A 21,191-nucleotide genomic window follows, 5' to 3' on the forward strand; every position below is an offset into this window, starting at 1 on the left:
TGTCCGCACAGGACCTCCTTCAGGGCCCGGAAGGAGTCCTCGGCCTGCGGAGTCCAGCGCACCATGACGGACTTCTTGCCTTTGAGAAGGTCCGTCAAGGGGGCTGATAGTCCCGCAAAATCCTTTACAAACCTCCTGTAGTACCCCACGATACCCAGGAAGGCCCTAACCTGCTTCGTGGTCAGGGGTCTAGGCCACTTCTGGATCGCCTCAACCTTGTTAATTTGGGGCTTAATCACTCCTTGGCCTATCACGTAGCCCAAGTAGCGGGCTTCCGTGAGTCCCAATGCACATTTCTTGGGATTGGCTGTCAATCCGGCTGTTCGCAGCGCGTCCACCACCGCTTGTACCTGTGCCAAGTGGGTCTGCCAATCGGAGCTGTAAATAATGATGTCATCCAGGTACGCTGATGCATACGCCTGGTGGGGTTCCAGCACTAAGTCCATCAACCTCTGGAACGTGGCCGGAGCGCCATGTAACCCAAAAGGCAAGACAACATAGTGGAAGAGACCCTCCGGCGTAACAAAAGCGGTTTTCTCCTTGGCGGACTCCGTCAGTGGCACCTGCCAGTACCCCTTGGTCAGGTCGAGCGTGGTAAAATATCGCGCCTGTCCCAGCCTATCAATCAGCTCATCCACCCGGGGCATGGGGTAGAGATCGAACTTGGATATTTCGTTCAATCTCCTAAAGTCATTGCAGAACCTTAAGGAGCCATCGGGTTTTGGTATTAGGACAATCGGACTAGCCCATTCACTCCGGGATTTTTCGATGACCCCCAGGCGTAACATTGTCTTTACTTCCTCCGATATGGCTTGTCGTCGAGCCTCCGGTACCCGGTATGACTTCAGGCGTACCTTCAGGTGGGGCTCGGTGATAATATCATGTCGTATCAGACTGGTCCTACCGGGCAGCTCGGAGAAGACATCGGGGTTCTGCTGAACCAACCATCTGGCCTCTCGCCTCTGAGTCTTGGTGAGGGCTTCTCCAATCCTTACTTCCGGTTCGTCCTCTCCGGAGGTCGCTGGAGCCGGATGTGAACGACCCGAAGAGAAGGGAGGTGGGGAAAAAACAGCCATCAGGCTTTCCCGTTCCTGCCAAGGTTTTAATAGGTTGACATGGTATATTTGTTCAGGTTTCCGCCTACCGGGCTGCAATACTTTATAGTTAACCACCCCTACTCTTTCCTTTATCTTGTAGGGGCCTTGCCACTGAGCCAGGAATTTACTCTCCGCCGTGGGGATTAATACCAACACCCGATCCCCGGGTTTAAAGGTCCGCACGGTGGCTTGTCTATTGTAGCGGCCGCTTTGCGCGGCCTGAGCCTCCTGTAAATGCTCCTTCACAATTGGCATGACCGCGCTTATGCGGTTCTGCATACCCAAAATGTGTTCAATCACACTTTTGTGGGGGGTGGGCTCTTGCTCCCATGTTTCCTTTGCCAGGTCCAACAATCCCCGGGGATGTCGCCCGTATAACAATTCAAAAGGCGAAAACCCCGTGGATGCCTGTGGCACCTCTCGTATGGCAAACATCAAATAGGGAAGCATCATATCCCAGTCTTTCCCGTCTTTTGAAATCACCCTTTTGAGCATGGTTTTCAGGGTTTTATTGAAACGCTCGACTAAACCGTCCGTTTGAGGATGATACACAGACGTACGCAACTGCTTGATCTGGAGTAGCCGGCATAGCTCTTTGGTCACTTTAGACATGAATGGGGTCCCCTGATCCGTAAGGATCTCCTTGGGCAACCCCACCCGGCAGAACACAGCAAACAACTCCCGAGCTATAAGCTTTGCTGCAGTATGTCTGAGAGGTATCGCCTCGGGATACCGGGTGGCATAGTCAACGATCACTAGGATGTGTTGGTGCCCTCGAGCGGACTTTACGAGGGGCCCCACCAGATCCATCCCTATCCGTTCAAAAGGGACTTCTATAATGGGTAACGGTACCAACGGACTGCGAAAATGGGTCAGGGGTGCGGTAAGCTGACACTCCGGGCAGGTTTCGCAGAACCGTTTTACCTCCCCAAAGACCCCGGGCCAATAGAACCTTTGCAATATTCGCTCCTGCGTTTTCTTGACCCCTAGGTGGCCACTCATCAGGTGTTTATGAGCCAAGTCGAGGACCCGCCGGCGATACGGCTGGGGCACCACCAACTGTTCTACCCCCACGCCCCGTATTTCATCTACCCGGTAGAGTAAATCTTGCTTAAGAGCGAAATGGGGGTACCTTACCTGGGCACCGGGCAGCTGTGCCACCCCGTCAACTACTGTCACCCGACTCCGGGCATGTATTAACGTAGGGTCCTGGAGTTGGGCTGTCCCAAACGTATCTGGGGACGCCTCCAACTCCGGGATGGGCTCGACCATCTCAGCCTCTCCTGCCAAGACCTCTAGGGGGGACCTATCGGGTTCACACTCTGTCCCTATCATGGGGACCCCTACGGCAGGCGTCCCGGATTCAGGATTGTAGGGCTCAGGTCCCGGACTGACCAATATCTGAGGGGACTTAGGGGGTCCCCTCCATAAAGTCCAAAAATAGGGCAGATCCCTTCCTAGGATCACGTCATAAGGAAGAGTGTTAAGAAGTCCCACCTCATGTTGCACCTGACCGCAAGGTGCTGTGATGGTGACAATCCCCGTGGGATAGTCTCGGCGGTCCCCATGTATGCAAACCACCCCCACGGTACGTCCTGTGGCCTTTACTTTAGCCCTCAAGGTGGATCGCACAAGGGTCACTAAGCTTCCGGAATCCAACAATCCTGTAACCGGACATCCATTCACCTGTATTTGGCACAAGTGGGGCTCCGTCTCTGGGGAGATCAGGTCAGCGGTACACACCACCTGAGCATACATTGAACCCCGCCGGGTAACCCCACAATCCATGGGCTCCGTGGTGAGTGGACACTGGGCTTCCATATGTCCCACCCGCTGGCACCGCCAACATCTAATGGGGACGGAAACCCCCTTGACGGGTTGTAGTTTAGGGTACAGAACCTTCCGGACCTCAGGAATGGCGGCCGTGGCCTCAGACGGGACGGTAGGGGACTCCTGCACTGTTGTCAGCGGTGGGTCCTTGGCCCTAGGCTTGGAGGCGCCGGACCGACGGGCGGTACGCAAAGTCTCAGTGTCCCGTATCAAGTCCTGCGTAGCCACATGCCGCTCTACCAGGGACACTAATTGGTCCAGGGTACTCGGGTCACCCTGTCCTACCCACCGTTGAACGGTGACGGGTAAAGTGCGCACAAAACGATCCACTACTACCCTTTCCACCATTTGCGCCGGGCTCAGAGTGTCAGGCTGCAACCACTTTTTTACAAGATGCAACAAGTCATAGGCCTGGGAGCGTACGGGTTTGGCTTCCTCATAGAACCACTGATTTACCCGCTGAGCCCGTACATAGGTATTCACCCCCAACCGAGCCAGTATTTCGGCTTTCAGGGTCACATAGTCAATGGCGTCCTCGGTACAGAGGTCCAGGTACGCTTTTTGGGGTTCCCCCGTCAGATAGGGCGACAATACCTCAGCCCACTGGGGGGTCGGCAGCTTTTCCCGCTCGGCCACCCGCTCAAACACCGCCAGGAATGCTTCCACATCATCCCCTGGGGTCATCTTTTGCAACGCTTGTCTCACCGCTTTCCGGACGCTGCAGTCGTCACCCGGTCCCGGGGTTGTTGCTGCCGGTCCGGCACGGATCGACTTGGCCAGGAGAATCATCTGTTCTTGATGTCTTTGTTCCTGCAATTGCAAGGCTTGCTGCTGACGTGTATTGGCCTGAACCAGCTGTTCTTGGTGCCTTTTGTCCTGCATTTGCAAGGATTGCTGCTGACGTTCCAACGCCCGGAGCAGGTGTGCATTGGTCTGTTGCTGCTGTGCATTAGCCTCTTGCAGCTGTGCATTAGTCTGTTGCTGCTGCTTTAGTATGTCCTCCATGGCGTCGCCGGGTTTGGGCTGTAGAATAGCCGCTCGAATCCAGGACATGTGCTACTGGGTCACCAGGGATGGATGCTTCACCTCACCGGCTGTCATGCCCGCCGATTCTCCACCATATGTGAGGTAGCACGGTCGGCTGCGCAGCAGAAGACACGGGATCCAGGCATTAAGGTTCACAGCACACGGTTTAATGTCCAAACAAAAGTCCACAGCAATATACATGTGCCTCTCCAGCAGAGGACTCAGGGAGTTCTGTTCACTCCCTCACACCCAGCACACCTGCCCTCATTCCTGTTTCCATTTAACCCTTCCTTCAGCCTGTAGGGAAACAGTATTAACCCTAGAGTGGATTTACTTTCTATCATGGAGTGAGCACAACCGGGGCGAGACATACCGGCCGTCATAGATAACCCCGGTCACAGTCTCACAGTATGTATGTATGTATGTATATATGCAGCAGAGCAGTATGCATGTCTGTCTGTATGTATGTATATATGTATATATGCAGCAGAGCAGTATGCGTGTCTGTATGTATGTATGTATATATGCAGCAGAGCAGTGTGTGTCTGTATGTATGTATGTATGTATGAATATATGCAGCAGAGCAGTATGCGTGTCTGTATGTATGTATGTATGTATATATGCAGCAGAGCAGTATGCGTGTATGTATGTATGTATATATGCAGCAGAGCAGTATGCGTGTCTGTATGTATGTATGTATGTATATATGCAGCAGAGCAGTATGCGTGTCTGTATGTATGTATGTATGTATATATGCAGCAGAGCAGTATGCGTGTCTGTATGTATGTATGTATGTATATATGCAGCAGAGCAGTATGCGTGTATGTATGTATGTATGTATGTATATATGCAGCAGAGCAGTATGCGTGTCTGTATGTATGTATGTATATATGCAGCAGAGCAGTATGCGTGTCTGTATGTATGTATGTATATATGCAGCAGAGCAGTATGCGTGTCTGTATGTATGTATGTATATATGCAGCAGAGCAGTATGCGTGTCTGTATGTATGTATGTATATATATATATATATATATATATATATGCAGCAGAGCAGTATGCGTGTCTGTATGTATGTATGTATGTATATATGCAGCAGAGCAGTATGCGTGTCTGTATGTATGTATATATGCAGCAGAGCAGTATGCGTGTCTGTATGTATGTATGTATGTATATATGCAGCAGAGCAGTATGCGAGTCTGTATGTATGTATGTATGTATATATGCAGCAGAGCAGTATGCGTTTCTGTATGTATGTATGTATATATGCAGCAGAGCAGTATGCGTGTCTGTATGTATGTATGTATGTATATATGCAGCAGAGCAGTATGCGTGTCTGTATGTATGTATGTATATATGCAGCAGAGCAGTATGCGTGTCTGTATGTATGTATGTATATATGCAGCAGAGCAGTATGCGTGTCTGTATGTATGTATGTATGTATATATGCAGCAGAGCAGTATGCGTGTCTGTACGTATGTATGTATGTATATATGCAGCAGAGCAGTATGCGTGTCTGTATGTATGTATGCAGCAGAGCAGTATGCGTGTCTGTATGTATGTATGTATGTATATATGCAGCAGAGCAGTATGCGTGTCTGTATGTATGTATGTATATATGCAGCAGAGCAGTATGCGTGTCTGTATGTATGTATGTATATATGCAGCAGAGCAGTATGCGTGTCTGTATGTATGTATGTATGTATATATGCAGCAGAGCAGTATGCATGTCTGTATGTATTGTGAGGTAGCGTGGTCGGCTGCGCAGCAGAAGACACGGGATCCAGGCATTAAGGTTCACAGCACACGGTTTAATGTCCAAACAAAAGTCCACAACAATATACATGTGCCTCTCCAGCAGAGAACTCAGGGAGTTCTGTTCACTCCCTCACACCGGGCACACCTGCCCTTGTTCCTGTTTCCATTTAACCCTTCCTTCAGCCTGTAGGGAAACAGCATTAACCCTGGAGTGGATTTACTTTCTATCATGGAGTGAGCACAACCGGGGCGAGACATACCGGCCGTCATAGATAACCCCGGTCACAGTCTCACAGTATGTATATATGCAGCAGAGCAGTATGCATGTCTGTATGTATGTATGTATATATGCAGCAGAGCAGTATGCGTGTCTGTATGTATGTATGTATATATGTATATATGCAGCAGAGCAGTATGCGTGTCTGTCTGTATGTATGTATGTATGTATGCAGCAGAGCAGTATGCGTGTCTGTATGTATGTATGTATGTATATATGCAGCAGAGCAGTATGCGTGTCTGTCTGTATGTATATATGCAGCAGAGCAGTATGCGTGTCTGTCTGTATGTATATATGCAGCAGAGCAGTATGCGTGTCTATGTATGTATGCATGTATGTATGCAGCAGAGCAGTATGCGTGTCTGTCTGTATGTATGCATGTATGTATGCAGCAGAGCAGTATGCGTGTCTGTCTGTATGTATGTATGTATGCAGCAGAGCAGTATGTGTGTGTCTGTATGTACGTATGCAGCAGAGCAGTGTGTCTGTATGTATGTATGTATGCAGCAGAGCAGTGTGTTTGTATGTATGTATGTATGCAGCAGAGCAGTATGTGTGTGTCTGTCTATATGTATGTATGTATCAGAGCAGTGTGTGTGTGTCTGTCTATATGTATGTATGCATGCAGAGCAGTATGTGTGTGTCTGTATGTATGTATGTAGCAGAGCAGTATGTGTGTGTCTGTCTATATGTATGTATGCAGCATAGCAGTATGTCTCTGTATGTATGCATGTATGATGTGTATCTATGTATGTCAGTGTATATGACTGTATAGATTTGTCTGTTTATATGTATTTTTGTGAGTTTGTCTTTAAATATGTATATGTACGTGTGTGTGTGTGTGTGTGTCTGTGTGTGTGTCTGCGTGTTTATGGGGCCCACTGGGACTCTTCCGCCCGGGGCCCACAAAAACCTGGAGCCGGCCCTGGCTGGTAACCATTATACACATCGGGTAACTAAGGTCCCTTAGTTACCCGATGTGTATCATAGTTACCAGTGTACACCGGCTCCGTCACGATCCCAGCAGCGCCAGACATACCCTTGCGATGCTGGGATCGTGACAGAGCCGGTGAACGCTGGTAACCATTATACACATCGGGTAACTAAGGTCCCTTAGTTACCCGATGTGTATCATAGTTACCAGCGTACACCGGCTCCCGGTACACATGTGCAGGGAGCCGGCATTATACTCCTCTCCCCCCAGGACTACTCCTCCTATTATAGTCCTCCTATTATACTCCTCTCTGAGTATAATAGGAGAACTATTATAGCATGGGGGATGGAGCACGATGGGGTGCGCAGCATGGGGGATGTAGCACCATGGGGGGTGTGCAGCATGGGGGATGTAGCACGATGGGGAGTGCGCAGCATGGGGGATGGAGCACGATGGGGAGTGTGCAGCATGGGGGATGGAGCACGATGGGGGGTGCGCAGCATGGGGGATGGAGCACGATGGGGGGTGCGCAGCATGGGGGATGGAGCACGATGGGGGGTGCGCAACATGGGGAATGGAGCACGATGGGGAGTGCGCAGCATGGAGGATGGAGCACAATAGGGAGTGCACAGCATGGGGGATGGAGCACGATGGGGAGTGCGCAGCATGGGGGATGGAGCACGATAGGGGTACGCAGCATGGGGGATGGAGCACGATGGGGAATGTGCAGCATGGGGGATGGAGCACGATGGGGGGTGCGCAGCATGGGGGATTGAGCACGATGGGGGGTGCGCAGCATGGGGGATGGAGCACGATGGGGAGTGCGCAGCATGGAGGATGGAGCACGATGGGGAGTGCGCAGCATGGGGGATGGAGCACGATGGGGAGTGCGCAGCATGGGGGATGGAGCACGATGGGGGGTGCGCAGCATCGGGGATGGAGCACGATGGGGAATGCGCAGCATAGGGGATGGAGCACGATGGGGGTTGGGCAGCATGGGGGATGGAGCACGATGGGGGGTGCACAGCATGGGGGATGGGGCACGATGGGGGGTGCGCAGCATGGAGGATGGAGCACAATGGGAGGTGCGCAGCATGGGGGATGGAGCACGATGGGAGGTGCACACCTCCCCCCAACACACACACACAACACACCACACACACACTGGGAACCACAAACACCGCCCTACACAGACACCCACACACACAGACAACGCCGCACACACACAACACCAAACACACAAACACCGCGGCATACATAAATATACGCACATACCGCACAACACACACATTGCACAAAACATACCTCCCCCCAAAACACACCACACCCACACAAACCGCGCAACACACACACACACAACGCTACAGACACACAGCGCTCCACAAACAACGCAACACACGCAACACACATACAACACCGCTCTCATCCCCCGCCACACCCAGACAACACCCAGAACATGTACAGCGCCCTACACAAACACTTGGTAACTACACACAACAACATCTATATATATATATAACAAAAATCATACATGAACTACACAATACGTAAATTCTAGAATACCCGACGCGTAGAATCGGGCCACCTTCTAGTATATATATAATTGCCTTATTCTGTCTGTCTGTCTGTCTTGCTCTAAAACGTCATTACAGTGAAAACCGTCGCCACACCGCGAGCGCTAAAGAGCCTGTAACCAATGGCTCAGCTAACTGAACAGCTCAATCTACGGGCCGACAGGACTACGCCCGACACTTTTCCCCGCACCCACACTTTTCCCCGACTCCCCGGTGAGTGCTGCACCCCCGGGAGCCCACACCGGCAACCCAGCCGACACATACCCACCGCTCGCCTCTGCCCCCCACACGCATTACCCCACTCGGCTCCACCTCCCCCCGCACTCCGCCCTCCGCATGTATACACTGAACACACACACACAAATACACACACGAATAGTCACCTGTCCCCAGCCATGCAGTCCCCAGCACTGACGTCCTCAGTGCTATGGCCCCGCTCGGCTCCACCCCCCCACCCTTCCTCTCACCCAGGGGAGAGAGGAATATCTACCTGAAATGGCAGGGATTGGTACAAAAATTACAAGTAAAAAAACTTGTGTATGTAGAGATAGACGGAGGTACCACCGTCTATCTCTGCATACACAAGTTTTTTTGCTTGTAATTTTTGTATCAATGCCTGCCATTTCAGGTAGATATTCCTCTCTCCCCTGATGAACTCTCTTTATTGAGAGGGAAACGCGTCGGGAGGGCGTTTCTTTGATGAGGTTACGGGGCAGACAGCTTACTAGGGTGCTGCACTTCTCAGCGCGGAAGTCTATATACGGGGCACGACAGGGGCTGATAAATGGTAACCCGACTGCTGACCCTCTTTATTCAAGCTTATGATTCCTCTCTTTATGATTGATGCTCATTCTTGCCCGTGGAGAAAGATCGGGTGAGATTGATCTATATTATTGCCCTTTTGGCATTTTTGTTTAATGCACTGCACTTTATGAGATCTAATTTTATATGATAGATTGAAAGTTAAGTTTTAGTCCCTGCTATTGTATTGGTATAATTTAGGACTACTGAGCGTTATCACCCTGCTTGCAGATTTTGCTTTTGTTACGCGTGTGATTTGAGGACAAAGTTTTATGAAGTATGTGATTGATATATATTAATATATTCTGATTGTTCATCTTTACTGACAGGTCTGACAATGGAGCTTTTTATTGAGCAGCATGAGTATATAAGCAGTCTGAGCACAGCTGCTGGACTGAGAGTGGTCCTGCATGGACAAGGGAAGATGCCCTTCCCTGAGGACGAGGGAGTAAATGCCCCTCCTGGACAGGAGTCAGACATTGGTATAGTAAAGGTATAATGTGGTAAATAATTCTCTAAAATTCATTACAAATTGATTTCTAAGTGACTGAATTTCTTTAAAAAAAATTGTGTATTGTTTACATATAAATAGCTTCTATGACACCCCAAAATCTCTGCCTGTTTGGGTTCAACTAAAAAGTAGTGGCCCAGACTATGCAAACCAAGTTCCAGGGAGGTTCCCATGACCTAGGTTGGATGCAAGGCCTGAATTTTGAGGTGGAACGTATTATTATATAGATGCAAGAGTTTTGAGGGGGAATTCAATGGGTGTAGAGTAACGTAATGTAGGGTGTGTGGGCTTACTCGTTTGGTGAGTATATGATTTTCGTTAGAGGGATACAAAAGAAGTTGTCAGGAATGTGTTCCTCTTCTGTGGGAGACCATTGAGCCTACTAGCTGCATGATAGAGCTGATGTGTCACCTAGGGAATGGGGTACTCGGTCCCAAGCAATATATACAATTGGGGATTGTACGGTGGTTGCCGTTGCCCGGTCCCGTGCCCTGGGTGTTTTTTATAGAGGGGGTATTTACATGGAAGATAAGAGTTAATGTTCATGTGACGCCACCTGCGGGTTGCGATTAATAGGATGGAACTGCCGCTGCTTAGTGGAATTACCCCTGGGCTGATGGTGATGGCAGCTATGGTGGTAGGCCCTCCACAGGCAGGGCTGAGCCAGGGGATTTGTGAGATGGGAGCTTTGCACTTTATAATGAAGGAGACCACACCGGGGTTGTAATGAAAGTCTCTACTCACTTTAACCTGTGGACGGCTGATTCAGGTCCCTGTATTTCCAGTGCCAGTTTAATGACTTGGTTGCTCTGTCCCCAGCACTCTCAGTGCAGTTGAGACCCCAAAGCTTGAAACTTTGGGGGTCCCCCAGTTGTGATACAGCGGTACGTCCGTTCGGCTGGCAGTGTGGACCCTGTGGGGAGGTATGTGCCCGAACCCCGATCCTCACTTTACTGCTGATGCCCCCGGATCTGTAGGTCAGTGAGGCCCATGGATGACCCTCACTGTGCAGGATTTGCCAGGCCGTGTGAAACTGTCACCTGACCTAGGGCCCTGTGCCCCGTGCGTGCCCAGGTTCCAATGGTGCTCCCTTGAACTGTCCCTGGGATCTTGACTCCGGCCCAGAGGTCCTTAGGTGCCCCAATGCTGGCAACATGACTCCCGTGCCCCCGGGTGACCGTTACACAGACCCACCTAGAGGCACATCTTCTCTCCTTACTTCATTCTCACAGACTGCTCCTAATCCACACCCATCAGGCTGTCTAGTTCCCTGGTCAGGCTGTGCCCACTGGCTGGCCTTCCCCTTATTTGACTAGCAGTGCCCCCTAGTGTGGTGTGGGAACTAGGATTTTAGGTGTGTGTAGGTGTTACTGGCATTGGTGTTCCAGGTCCCAGAGGGTAGGCCCTGCGTCCTTGTGGGGATGCAGTACCTAGTAGTGCCCTGAGTGGCTCAGGGGCGCTACACTGACTTGTTCTCCTAGGACCCAGCAGCTCCTGTTCTCTACTTAAACCCAGCAATCCAATACTCTCCAATATTTTACCTTTAGCCATCTTGCAGCTGTTTACCAATCAGATTAGTTTATATTATATTTTGATAGTATGGACTTTTTCAAATGTAGTGATTCCAAATTTGTGTACTTTTTTTTAAAAAAACAGATTTCTTATTTTTTTATGTGATAAAAGGGGGTGATTTGAAGTTTTATATTTTTTTATCTTTTTTTAAAAAAAAAAAAATTCTACTTTGTAGTGCATTTATAGTCCCCTTAGGGGACTTAAACCTGCAATAGTCTGATCACTTGTTCTATATACAGCAATGCCATGCCATAGCCACGGGCTGGTTATCACAGGATTATTGAGATGATGTGGCGCCCCTGAGGCTTCCGTCGCCACAGGAACATTGCACCCCAGCCAGAAGTGTAATGTCCCATCCTGGGTAAGGAAGGGGGTAAACACCGGTCCACAGGCAAATTTGCACTACACCCATTGTTAGGCACACACAGGGACCTGGGACAGTGGCAGCAACCCCCCCAGGCTGCATGCTGGGGGGCCATAAGACCCATCTCTGCTCCCATAGGGTAGAGCTTAGCAACTGGGAAGGTGGGAGGAGCCAGCAGAGTGTAGAGTAGAGACACAAAGGTCAAGTTTAGTCAGTCTGTTGAGAGGAGTTGAAGAAAGGAGAAGAGCTGAGAGCAGTGAGGAGAGAAACAGCAAGATAAAGTGACGCTTCCTGGTGGAGACCCTGGGGCCCGGTTAGGCTCAGGTGACACCAAAGCAGAACACCACAGAAAGGATTCCAGGGCCACTGCAAAGCTTTCAAGCTTGTGGCCTGCTCCACCAAGCCACCGGGTGGAGGTGTCAAGCTGCACACGGGGAACGGTCCCTAAGAACTGGAGGAAGAGAAGTCATTTCCAAAGGTGAAAACCGAGGCCCAGGGTGGTTGCAAGCGCCCAGGGCCACATCCCACTGCAGAACCCCTGGGAAGAGGGTACAGTTCCAGCTAGGCAAGCCCTCTTGTCCAGAACCTGTAGTGGAGGCCAAACCAGGTTCATCCAGCAAAGGCAAGGCTTAGAAGACAGCTGAAGAGAGGGACACAATAGAAGGGTGCACCGGCTTTTATTCCCAGATCTACCCGGGATCGGGGGAAGTCCCTGACAGTGAGTTCCAGCAGTCTACAGGCACCAGTGTGCTTCAACCCAGGAACTGTGAGTAAACAACTTGAAACTGCACCCTTGGTGTCGCCTCCGTTATTTCGCCTGCACTGCACCATCTACAACATCCTCATAGACTCTTACAAGCACCAACTGTTGCCCCGGGGTCCAGCTCCACCTGTGGGGAGCAGTACCACCATTGCTGCCATTCCATCACCCCCGGAGGCCCCATACAGCAGCGGTGGCTTAATATCCGCAAGCCACAGGTGGCGTCACGAATATAAACTTTAAGCACCCCCACTGAAGCCATATTAGTTGACCCCGCCAGGGTCACGGAGCCGGGCCCCGCCACCACTGACGACCCCCCCGGACTAGTCCGGCCCGGCACCGGGTGTCCCATAGCCCTGGGGTGGGCGAGTCAACCTTGGCGTCACGAACAGGATTTCGTGCCCGGACTGACCGGGTACTTTGCTGAACTGAAAAAACTGTGTTTTACTGTAAAAACTGCCGCCATTGAGACCGCTGAGCGCGGGAAAAAGGGGGGCGTGCCTGGAGAAGGGCGCAAAAGTAAGCCCCGCCCCCTTGGTCTTGCAGAAGAGCGCGAAGTGGAGCCCGCTATGCAGAGCGTAGGAGGCAAAATGGCGCGCTAAGAAACTGACAGTCTGGCAGTTAATGCTGCTGTCTGGAAAAAGAGAGAAGATGGCTTCTGCAAGCGGAGGCCAGGAGAAGCTCACCTGGATCAGGCCTGTGACTGCCGCTGAGCTGAAGGCTGAGGTTGGGAGAACGAGTGACAGGATGAAGGAGCAGAGCAGACGGGAGATAGCCGTGTGGGGAAAGGAGATGGTGCTGGCCATGAGGAATCTGCAGATGTCTGTGCAGCGAGGCCTGTGTGGAGGTGCCATCCACGCCCATCCGGAGCCCACACCAACGATGGCGATCATGCTGCAGAGCATCTCCGGCCTAGCCCTGGGTGAGTCCCATACTGCCCCTGCCCGATCGGATGTGCTGACCCCGCCAGCGTTACTACCAGAGGCCGCTGCGATGCCCGCCACGATCCCTGCTGCGATCCCAAATGCGATTCCCGAATGCGATCCCGAATGCGATCCCTGCTGCGATCCTGACTGAAGTCCCTGCTGCGACGTCCCGGGTAGCGGCATCCCGTCCGGCCAGGCCTGACAAGGACGCAGCTCCGATACCATCACCCCGCAGCAGCCCCACAACAGCTGGAGAACAGGACCAAGGGACTCAGACCAGTCTGAGCACGACCTACTTGCTGCCCAGGGCCCTGCCGCAGCGGGACCCCCGCAATCAAAAGAAAGAAGAAGATGCCGAACTGTAAATAGCCCCTGTATGTCTGTCCATTGTTCTTTTCGAAGATGACACCCTATTCCTGAATCCTTGGCCACTGTTCTTTTTGAAGATGACCCCCCCACACTGTTTATGTGTTACCGGGCCACTGGACTTGAAAGTGGTCCGCAGTTACATTTGTCTATATGTGAATTATGTTGATGTGTAACCAGGCCACTGGACGTAATGTGGCTGGTCTGTTCTAATTTAAAAAGACTCTAAAGTTTTATTATTTTAATTTTTGCAACGTTCAAGTAATGCGCCTCCCATAAAGGGATGTAAAGTTTTAAAATTGTTATATGCATATATAAAAATTTTGCAGTTTTTCTACTGTTCGTTTTGTTTCAGCCCGTGGACGTGCTGGCATTCACTGTGGGGGAGTGTGGCGCCCCTGAGGCTTCCGTCGCCACAGGAACATTGCACCCCAGCCAGAGGTGTAATGTTCTATCCTGGGTAAGGAAGGGGGTAAACGCCGGTCCACAGGCAAATTTGCCCTACACCCATTGTTAGGCACACACAGGGACCAGGGACAGTGGCAGCAACCCCCACAGGCTGCATGCTGGGGGGCCGTAAGACCCATCCCTGCTCCCATAGGGTAGAGCTTAGCAACTGGGAAGGTGGGAGGAGCCAGCAGAGTGTAGAGTAGAGACAGGAAGGTCAAGTTTAGTCAGTCTGTTGAGAGGAGTTGAAGGAGGGAGGAAAGCTGAGAGCAGTGAGGAGAGAAACAGCAAGAGAAAGTGACGCTTCCTGGTGGAGACCCTGAGGCCCAGATAGGCTCAGGTGACACCAAAGCAGAACACCACAGAAAGGATTCCAGGGCCACATCCCACTGCAGAACCCTTGGGAAGAGGGTACAGTTCCAGCTAGGCAAGCCCTCTTGTCCAGAACCTGTAGTGGAGGCCAAGCGAGGTTCATCCAGCAAAAGCAAGGCTTAAAAGACAGCTGAAGAGAGGGACACAATAGAAGGGTGCACCGGCTTTTATTCCCAGATCTACCCGGGATCGGCGGAGGTCCCTGACAGTGGGTTCCAGCAGTCTACAGGCACCAGTGTGCTACAACCCAGGAACTGTGAGTAAACAACTTGAAACTGCACCCTTGGTGTCGCCTCCGTTATTTCGCCTGCACTGCACCATCTACAACATCCTCATAGACTCTTACAAGCACCAACTGTTGCCCCGGGGTCCAGCTCCACCTGTGGGGAGCAGTACCACCATTGCTGCCATTCCATCACCCCCGGAGGCCCCATACAGCAGCGGTGGCTTAATATCCGCAAGCCACAGGTGGCGTCACAAATATAAACTTTAAGCAACCCCACTGAAGCCATATTAGTTGACCCCGCCAGGGTCACGGAGCCGGGCCCCGCCACCACTGACGACCCCCCCGGACTAGTCCGGCCCGGCACCGGGTGTCCCATAGCCCTGGGGTGGGCGAGTCAACCTTGGCGTCACGAACAGGATTTCGTGCCCGGACTGACCGGGTACTTTGCTGAACTGAAAAAACTGTGTTTTACTGTAAAAACTGCCGCCATTGAGACCGCTGAGCGCAGGAAAAAGGGGGGCGTGCCTGGAGAAGGGCGCAAAAGTAAGCCCCGCCCCCTTGGTCTTGCAGAAGAGCGCGAAGTGGAGCCCGCTATGCAGAGCGTAGGAGGCAAAATGGCGCGCTAAGAAACTGACAGTCTGGCAGTTAATGCTGCTGTCTGGAAAAAGAGAGAAGATGGCTTCTGCAAGCGGAGGCCAGGAGAAGCTCACCTGGATCAGGCCTGTGACTGCCGCTGAGCTGAAGGCTGAGGTTGGGAGAACGAGTGACAGGATGAAGGAGCAGAGCAGACGGGAGATAGCCGTGTGGGGAAAGGAGATGGTGCTGGCCATGAGGAATCTGCAGATGTCTGTGCAGCGAGGCCTGTGTGGAGGTGCCATCCACGCCCATCCGGAGCCCACACCAACGATGGCGATCATGCTGCAGAGCATCTCCGGCCTAGCCCTGGGTGAGTCCCATACTGCCCCTGCCCGATCGGATGTGCTGACCCCGCCAGCGTTACTACCAGAGGCCGCTGCGATGCCCGCCACGATCCCTGCTGCGATCCCAAATGCGATTCCCGAATGCGATCCCGAATGCGATCCCTGCTGCGATCCTGACTGAAGTCCCTGCTGCGACGTCCCGGGTAGCGGCATCCCGTCCGGCCAGGCCTGACAAGGACGCAGCTCCGATACCATCACCCCGCAGCAGCCCCACAACAGCTGGAGAACAGGACCAAGGGACTCAGACCAGTCTGAGCACGACCTACTTGCTGCCCAGGGCCCTGCCGCAGCGGGACCCCCGCAATCAAAAGAAAGAAGAAGATGCCGAACTGTAAATAGCCCCTGTATGTCTGTCCATTGTTCTTTTCGAAGATGACACCCTATTCCTGAATCCTTGGCCACTGTTCTTTTTGAAGATGACCCCCCCACACTGTTTATGTGTTACCGGGCCACTGGACTTGAAAGTGGTCCGCAGTTACATTTGTCTATATGTGAATTATGTTGATGTGTAACCAGGCCACTGGACGTAATGTGGCTGGTCTGTTCTAATTTAAAAAGACTCTAAAGTTTTATTATTTTAATTTTTGCAACGTTCAAGTAATGCGCCTCCCATAAAGGGATGTAAAGTTTTAAAATTGTTATATGCATATATAAAAATTTTGCAGTTTTTCTACTGTTCGTTTTGTTTCAGCCCGTGGACGTGCTGGCATTCACTGTGGGGGAGTGTGGCGCCCCTGAGGCTTCCGTCGCCACAGGAACATTGCACCCCAGCCAGAGGTGTAATGTTCTATCCTGGGTAAGGAAGGGGGTAAACGCCGGTCCACAGGCAAATTTGCCCTACACCCATTGTTAGGCACACACAGGGACCAGGGACAGTGGCAGCAACCCCCACAGGCTGCATGCTGGGGGGCCGTAAGACCCATCCCTGCTCCCATAGGGTAGAGCTTAGCAACTGGGAAGGTGGGAGGAGCCAGCAGAGTGTAGAGTAGAGACAGGAAGGTCAAGTTTAGTCAGTCTGTTGAGAGGAGTTGAAGGAGGGAGGAAAGCTGAGAGCAGTGAGGAGAGAAACAGCAAGAGAAAGTGACGCTTCCTGGTGGAGACCCTGAGGCCCAGATAGGCTCAGGTGACACCAAAGCAGAACACCACAGAAAGGATTCCAGGGCCACATCCCACTGCAGAACCCTTGGGAAGAGGGTACAGTTCCAGCTAGGCAAGCCCTCTTGTCCAGAACCTGTAGTGGAGGCCAAGCGAGGTTCATCCAGCAAAAGCAAGGCTTAAAAGACAGCTGAAGAGAGGGACACAATAGAAGGGTGCACCGGCTTTTATTCCCAGATCTACCCGGGATCGGCGGAGGTCCCTGACAGTGGGTTCCAGCAGTCTACAGGCACCAGTGTGCTACAACCCAGGAACTGTGAGTAAACAACTTGAAACTGCACCCTTGGTGTCGCCTCCGTTATTTCGCCTGCACTGCACCATCTACAACATCCTCATAGACTCTTACAAGCACCAACTGTTGCCCCGGGGTCCAGCTCCACCTGTGGGGAGCAGTACCACCATTGCTGCCATTCCATCACCCCCGGAGGCCCCATACAGCAGCGGTGGCTTAATATCCGCAAGCCACAGGTGGCGTCACAAATATAAACTTTAAGCAACCCCACTGAAGCCATATTAGTTGACCCCGCCAGGGTCACGGAGCCGCGCCCCGCCAGCACTGACGACCCCCCCCCGGACTAGTCCGGACCGGCACCGGGTGTCCCATAGCCCTGGGGTGGGCGAGTCAACCTCAGACACGTGGGTTATCAGCTGACCCCTGGCTGTTATGACAACTCATTGGAGTCCTATGATTGCATCGCTGGCTCGCCAATGAGGGTCCCCTGCCAACGTGCGTTAAATGCTGCTGTCAGAGACTGACAGAGGTATTTAATAAGTTAGCTGCCGGCAGAGCGCCCTCCACCTGTAACAGTTAGAGTCAGATGAAGACTGCATAATTAATCCTTCATCTATAGGGAAAGATGCGGGTTTGCCATGTGAATCCACTTCAAAGGCAAGGAAACAACTCATTATGTGAATCCAAGAGAACACAGTCCTGCACCACCCATACACGCCTATCACACCTGGGATCACTGGAGGGTAAGGAATATAGCACCAGACGTCCTTGTTGGAAGCCGGATCAGCGTGCAGGTCCAAACAGCAAAAGTCAGTTCAGTTCATCAATACAGAAGAAGAATAAGACCGCACCAATGCTGATGTCTTTTTCCGGATAATCTTTATTCCATAAACTCGGTTAAAAGGTGTTGTAAAATCAGCGGGTGGAGGAGACCTGGATGCGGCCCCTCACTATGGACGACGGCCGTTTCGCCTGTGATTAGGTATTGATGAACTGAACTGACTTTTGCTGTTTGGACCTGCACGCTGATCCGGCTTCCAACAAGGACGTCTGGTGCTATATTCCTTACCCTCCAGTGATCCCAGGTGTGATAGGCGTGTATGGGTGGTGCAGGACTGTGTTCTCTTGGATTCATATCATTGCATTTACCTTTGGAGTCCATTGCACACTCAGCTACCACCGGGATATAATAACAAGGAGTTACTGGATTTGGGATACAAAGGATATGACGGACAATACAGTCAACATGGACAGCACCAATACGCCCTTGGCTAATACTTCGGGTGTTCAAGCGGGTCGATCGGATGCGGCTTCCTTTTTTGTGGAGTGCAATCAGAAAAAGGACACAGAGGTAATGGGCGTAAAAACCCTGGAACAGAAAATATATTCCCTCTCTGAAAGAGAGGTGCGGTTATTTTGGACGGTACAGTCACTACAATCCTATGTGGATTGCAACAGAGTCCCAAGGGGCTTACGTATTATTAAGTCAGTATCACAATTCCATCAGGATGCGACTTTTGTTAAGGAATGGGAAACCATACAATTGGATTGCTCTATGAGACTGTTGCAATTAGTTTTAAAGAAAAACATAGAAGATTATAATGATTTGAGTTTGGAATTGGAAAATTTAAAACAGGATACCCATTCTAGAGTGACTGAGGATTATTGGTCCTCATTTACATCTAAGTTGGATAAAAAACTAATGGATGTTCAGACAGAAATTAAAAATAAAAAAAGAGAAAAATTTTTAAGAGACAAGCATGATTATGACACCAATCAGATCTTTTGTTGGACAAAAGATAAGGTCAAGGGATATAAAAAACATCAATATATGTATAATAAGAAAAAATCGCATGTACAAAATAAGGGATATTGGACTACCGATTCAGAATCTAGTGGCTCTGAAGAGGTAGTACCGGGTCCTTCAAGAGATACCTCTTCATCAGTTCCCACTCCTGCCCCTTTAGGAAACGCATCCGACGGGGGGGCAGGAAGGGGCACAAGAGGAAGAGGACGCAAACGAAAGATGGTGTCATGGAGGAATTGAATGATAATCAATTGCTTGTCTCTTTGAATAAGAATATAATAAATCTGTCGGAGCATTCACTGACCAGCGATATGGTGTCCGTTTTGTCTAAGGGGTTGAGCTTTTGTGTTCCAGAAGAATTTAATTTTGTGGAATTTAGAGTGGATCTTTATAAGGCAATAAGGAAAATACATTTATTCAAATTCTTTAACCAAATGCCTCACAATATAAATCTGATTCCTGAAGGTGAACAACCATGCATGGTGAATGATGGGAGTTTTGATGTGACAGGGGCTTTTGACCCTGACACATTAAAAGAAGCTACACTGTTAATGAGCTTGAATGATCCCACATTGGAGTCCGAAGTGGACATAAATGAAATAATGTGTGAACCCATGAAATTTAAAAAAGGAAACAAATCAGATTTTTGTCCACCAACAGTGCATGGGAATTTGATCGATTTGTTCCAGGATACTGTTATAAAAAAAGTAGAGGCTTTGAGGTATCCACAAGTTAGTAGGAATTTGAGTGCAGGTGAATTAGCTGCGGTAAAAACTATGCGCACATGGGAAGATACTATCTTCCGCGAAGCGGACAAAGGGGGCAACATTGTCCTCATGTCCCGTGATATGTACCTGCAGGAATGCTTAAAACAGCTACAAGATCGCACAACATATAAACCCTTACTGTCAAACCCTATTAATGAATACAAAAAACAACTTGTACGTCTCTTGGACAGATATGTAATCCTCGGTTTGATTTCTAAAAAACAAGCAGAAAAATTGATCCCGCCTTTCCCTACGAGACCACACTGGTACTGTATACCAAAAGTGCACAAAAATGAAAAAAATCCTCCTGGACGTCCAATAGTGGCGGGGATTGGCTCACTGACTGAGCCACTCTCCCACTATTTGGACTGGCTGCTGAGACCCCTGTTGTCCCATATTCCGTCTTATGTTAAAGACAGTGGGGATTTTGTGTCACTCCTCAAAGAAGTAACATGGCAGGAGGGATACAATTTAACCACAATTGATGTGGATAATTTATACACACGGATCCCACAGGCTTTGGGTGTAGAGGCAGTAAAGGACATTGTCACACGCAGTGGCAAAAGTCCTTTGTTTTGTGATTTTGTTGGTGAAGCGCTGGAATTTGTTTTATCAAAAAATGCCTTCATGTTTCTAGACGGGTGGTATGTACAGTGCGGGGGTACTGCAATGGGTACCCCCGTATCATGTGCCATGGCCAATATTTTTTTGGGACAATTTGAAGGCAAGTATGTATATACAGTGAATAACCCGTTCTTGAAGCATATTAAATACTATTTAAGGTATGTCGACGACATGTTCATGGTGTGGGATGGGACAGAAAAGGATTTTTCCGATTTTGTTTCCTATTTAAACACCACCAACACCATGAACATGTCGTTTACCTCTACCTTTGGAGGCAATACTATAAGTTTTTTGGATGTGGAGGTTGGGGTCAATGATGGAGTGATCGCAACAAAAATTTATAGAAAACCCACAGCCTCCAACTCTGTTTTACATTATGAAAGCGCCCACCCGCAGCACACAAAAACTGCCCTCCCGTACTCGCAGTTTTTGAGGGTAAAAAGAACTAACAGTACCAGTGTGACCTTTGAGGAACAGGCTTCTGAATTAAAAAATAGATTTTTACAACGGGGTTATCCCGATACTATTATCAATCTAGCATATGAAAAAACTAAAAAATCTGCAAACGAGGATAATCGTCTCTGTCCAGTAGCCGACTCAGGAGGGGTGAAAAAGAGAAAAGAAAAGAACACTAATGACAGGTTCACCTTTAGTTTCAAATTCGGACCTATGTTTGACATCATAAGAAAAACGCTTAATGAGAACTGGCACATCCTAGAAAGGGATCCTGAATTGAAAAAAATGACGGCTTCTAAGCCATTAGTTTCCTACAGGAGATGCCACAATT

The 21,191-nt window shown here is 50.2% G+C and overlaps 1 protein-coding gene across 1 annotated transcript in view; it reads left to right on the forward strand.

The window, feature by feature from the left end:
- The window catches only part of LOC142301283 (epithelial sodium channel subunit beta-like), an 88,483-nt gene that overhangs the window by 15,600 nt on the left and 51,692 nt on the right, over positions 1–21,191 (forward strand). The window contains exon 3 of the mRNA XM_075342312.1: positions 9,625–9,788. Coding sequence (XP_075198427.1) covers positions 9,625–9,788 — 164 coding nt within the window. The remainder of the gene's footprint in view (positions 1–9,624; positions 9,789–21,191) is intronic.

The sequence above is a fragment of the Anomaloglossus baeobatrachus genome, chromosome 4 (genome assembly GCF_048569485.1).
Source record: "Anomaloglossus baeobatrachus isolate aAnoBae1 chromosome 4, aAnoBae1.hap1, whole genome shotgun sequence".
NCBI lineage: Eukaryota > Metazoa > Chordata > Amphibia > Anura > Aromobatidae > Anomaloglossus > Anomaloglossus baeobatrachus.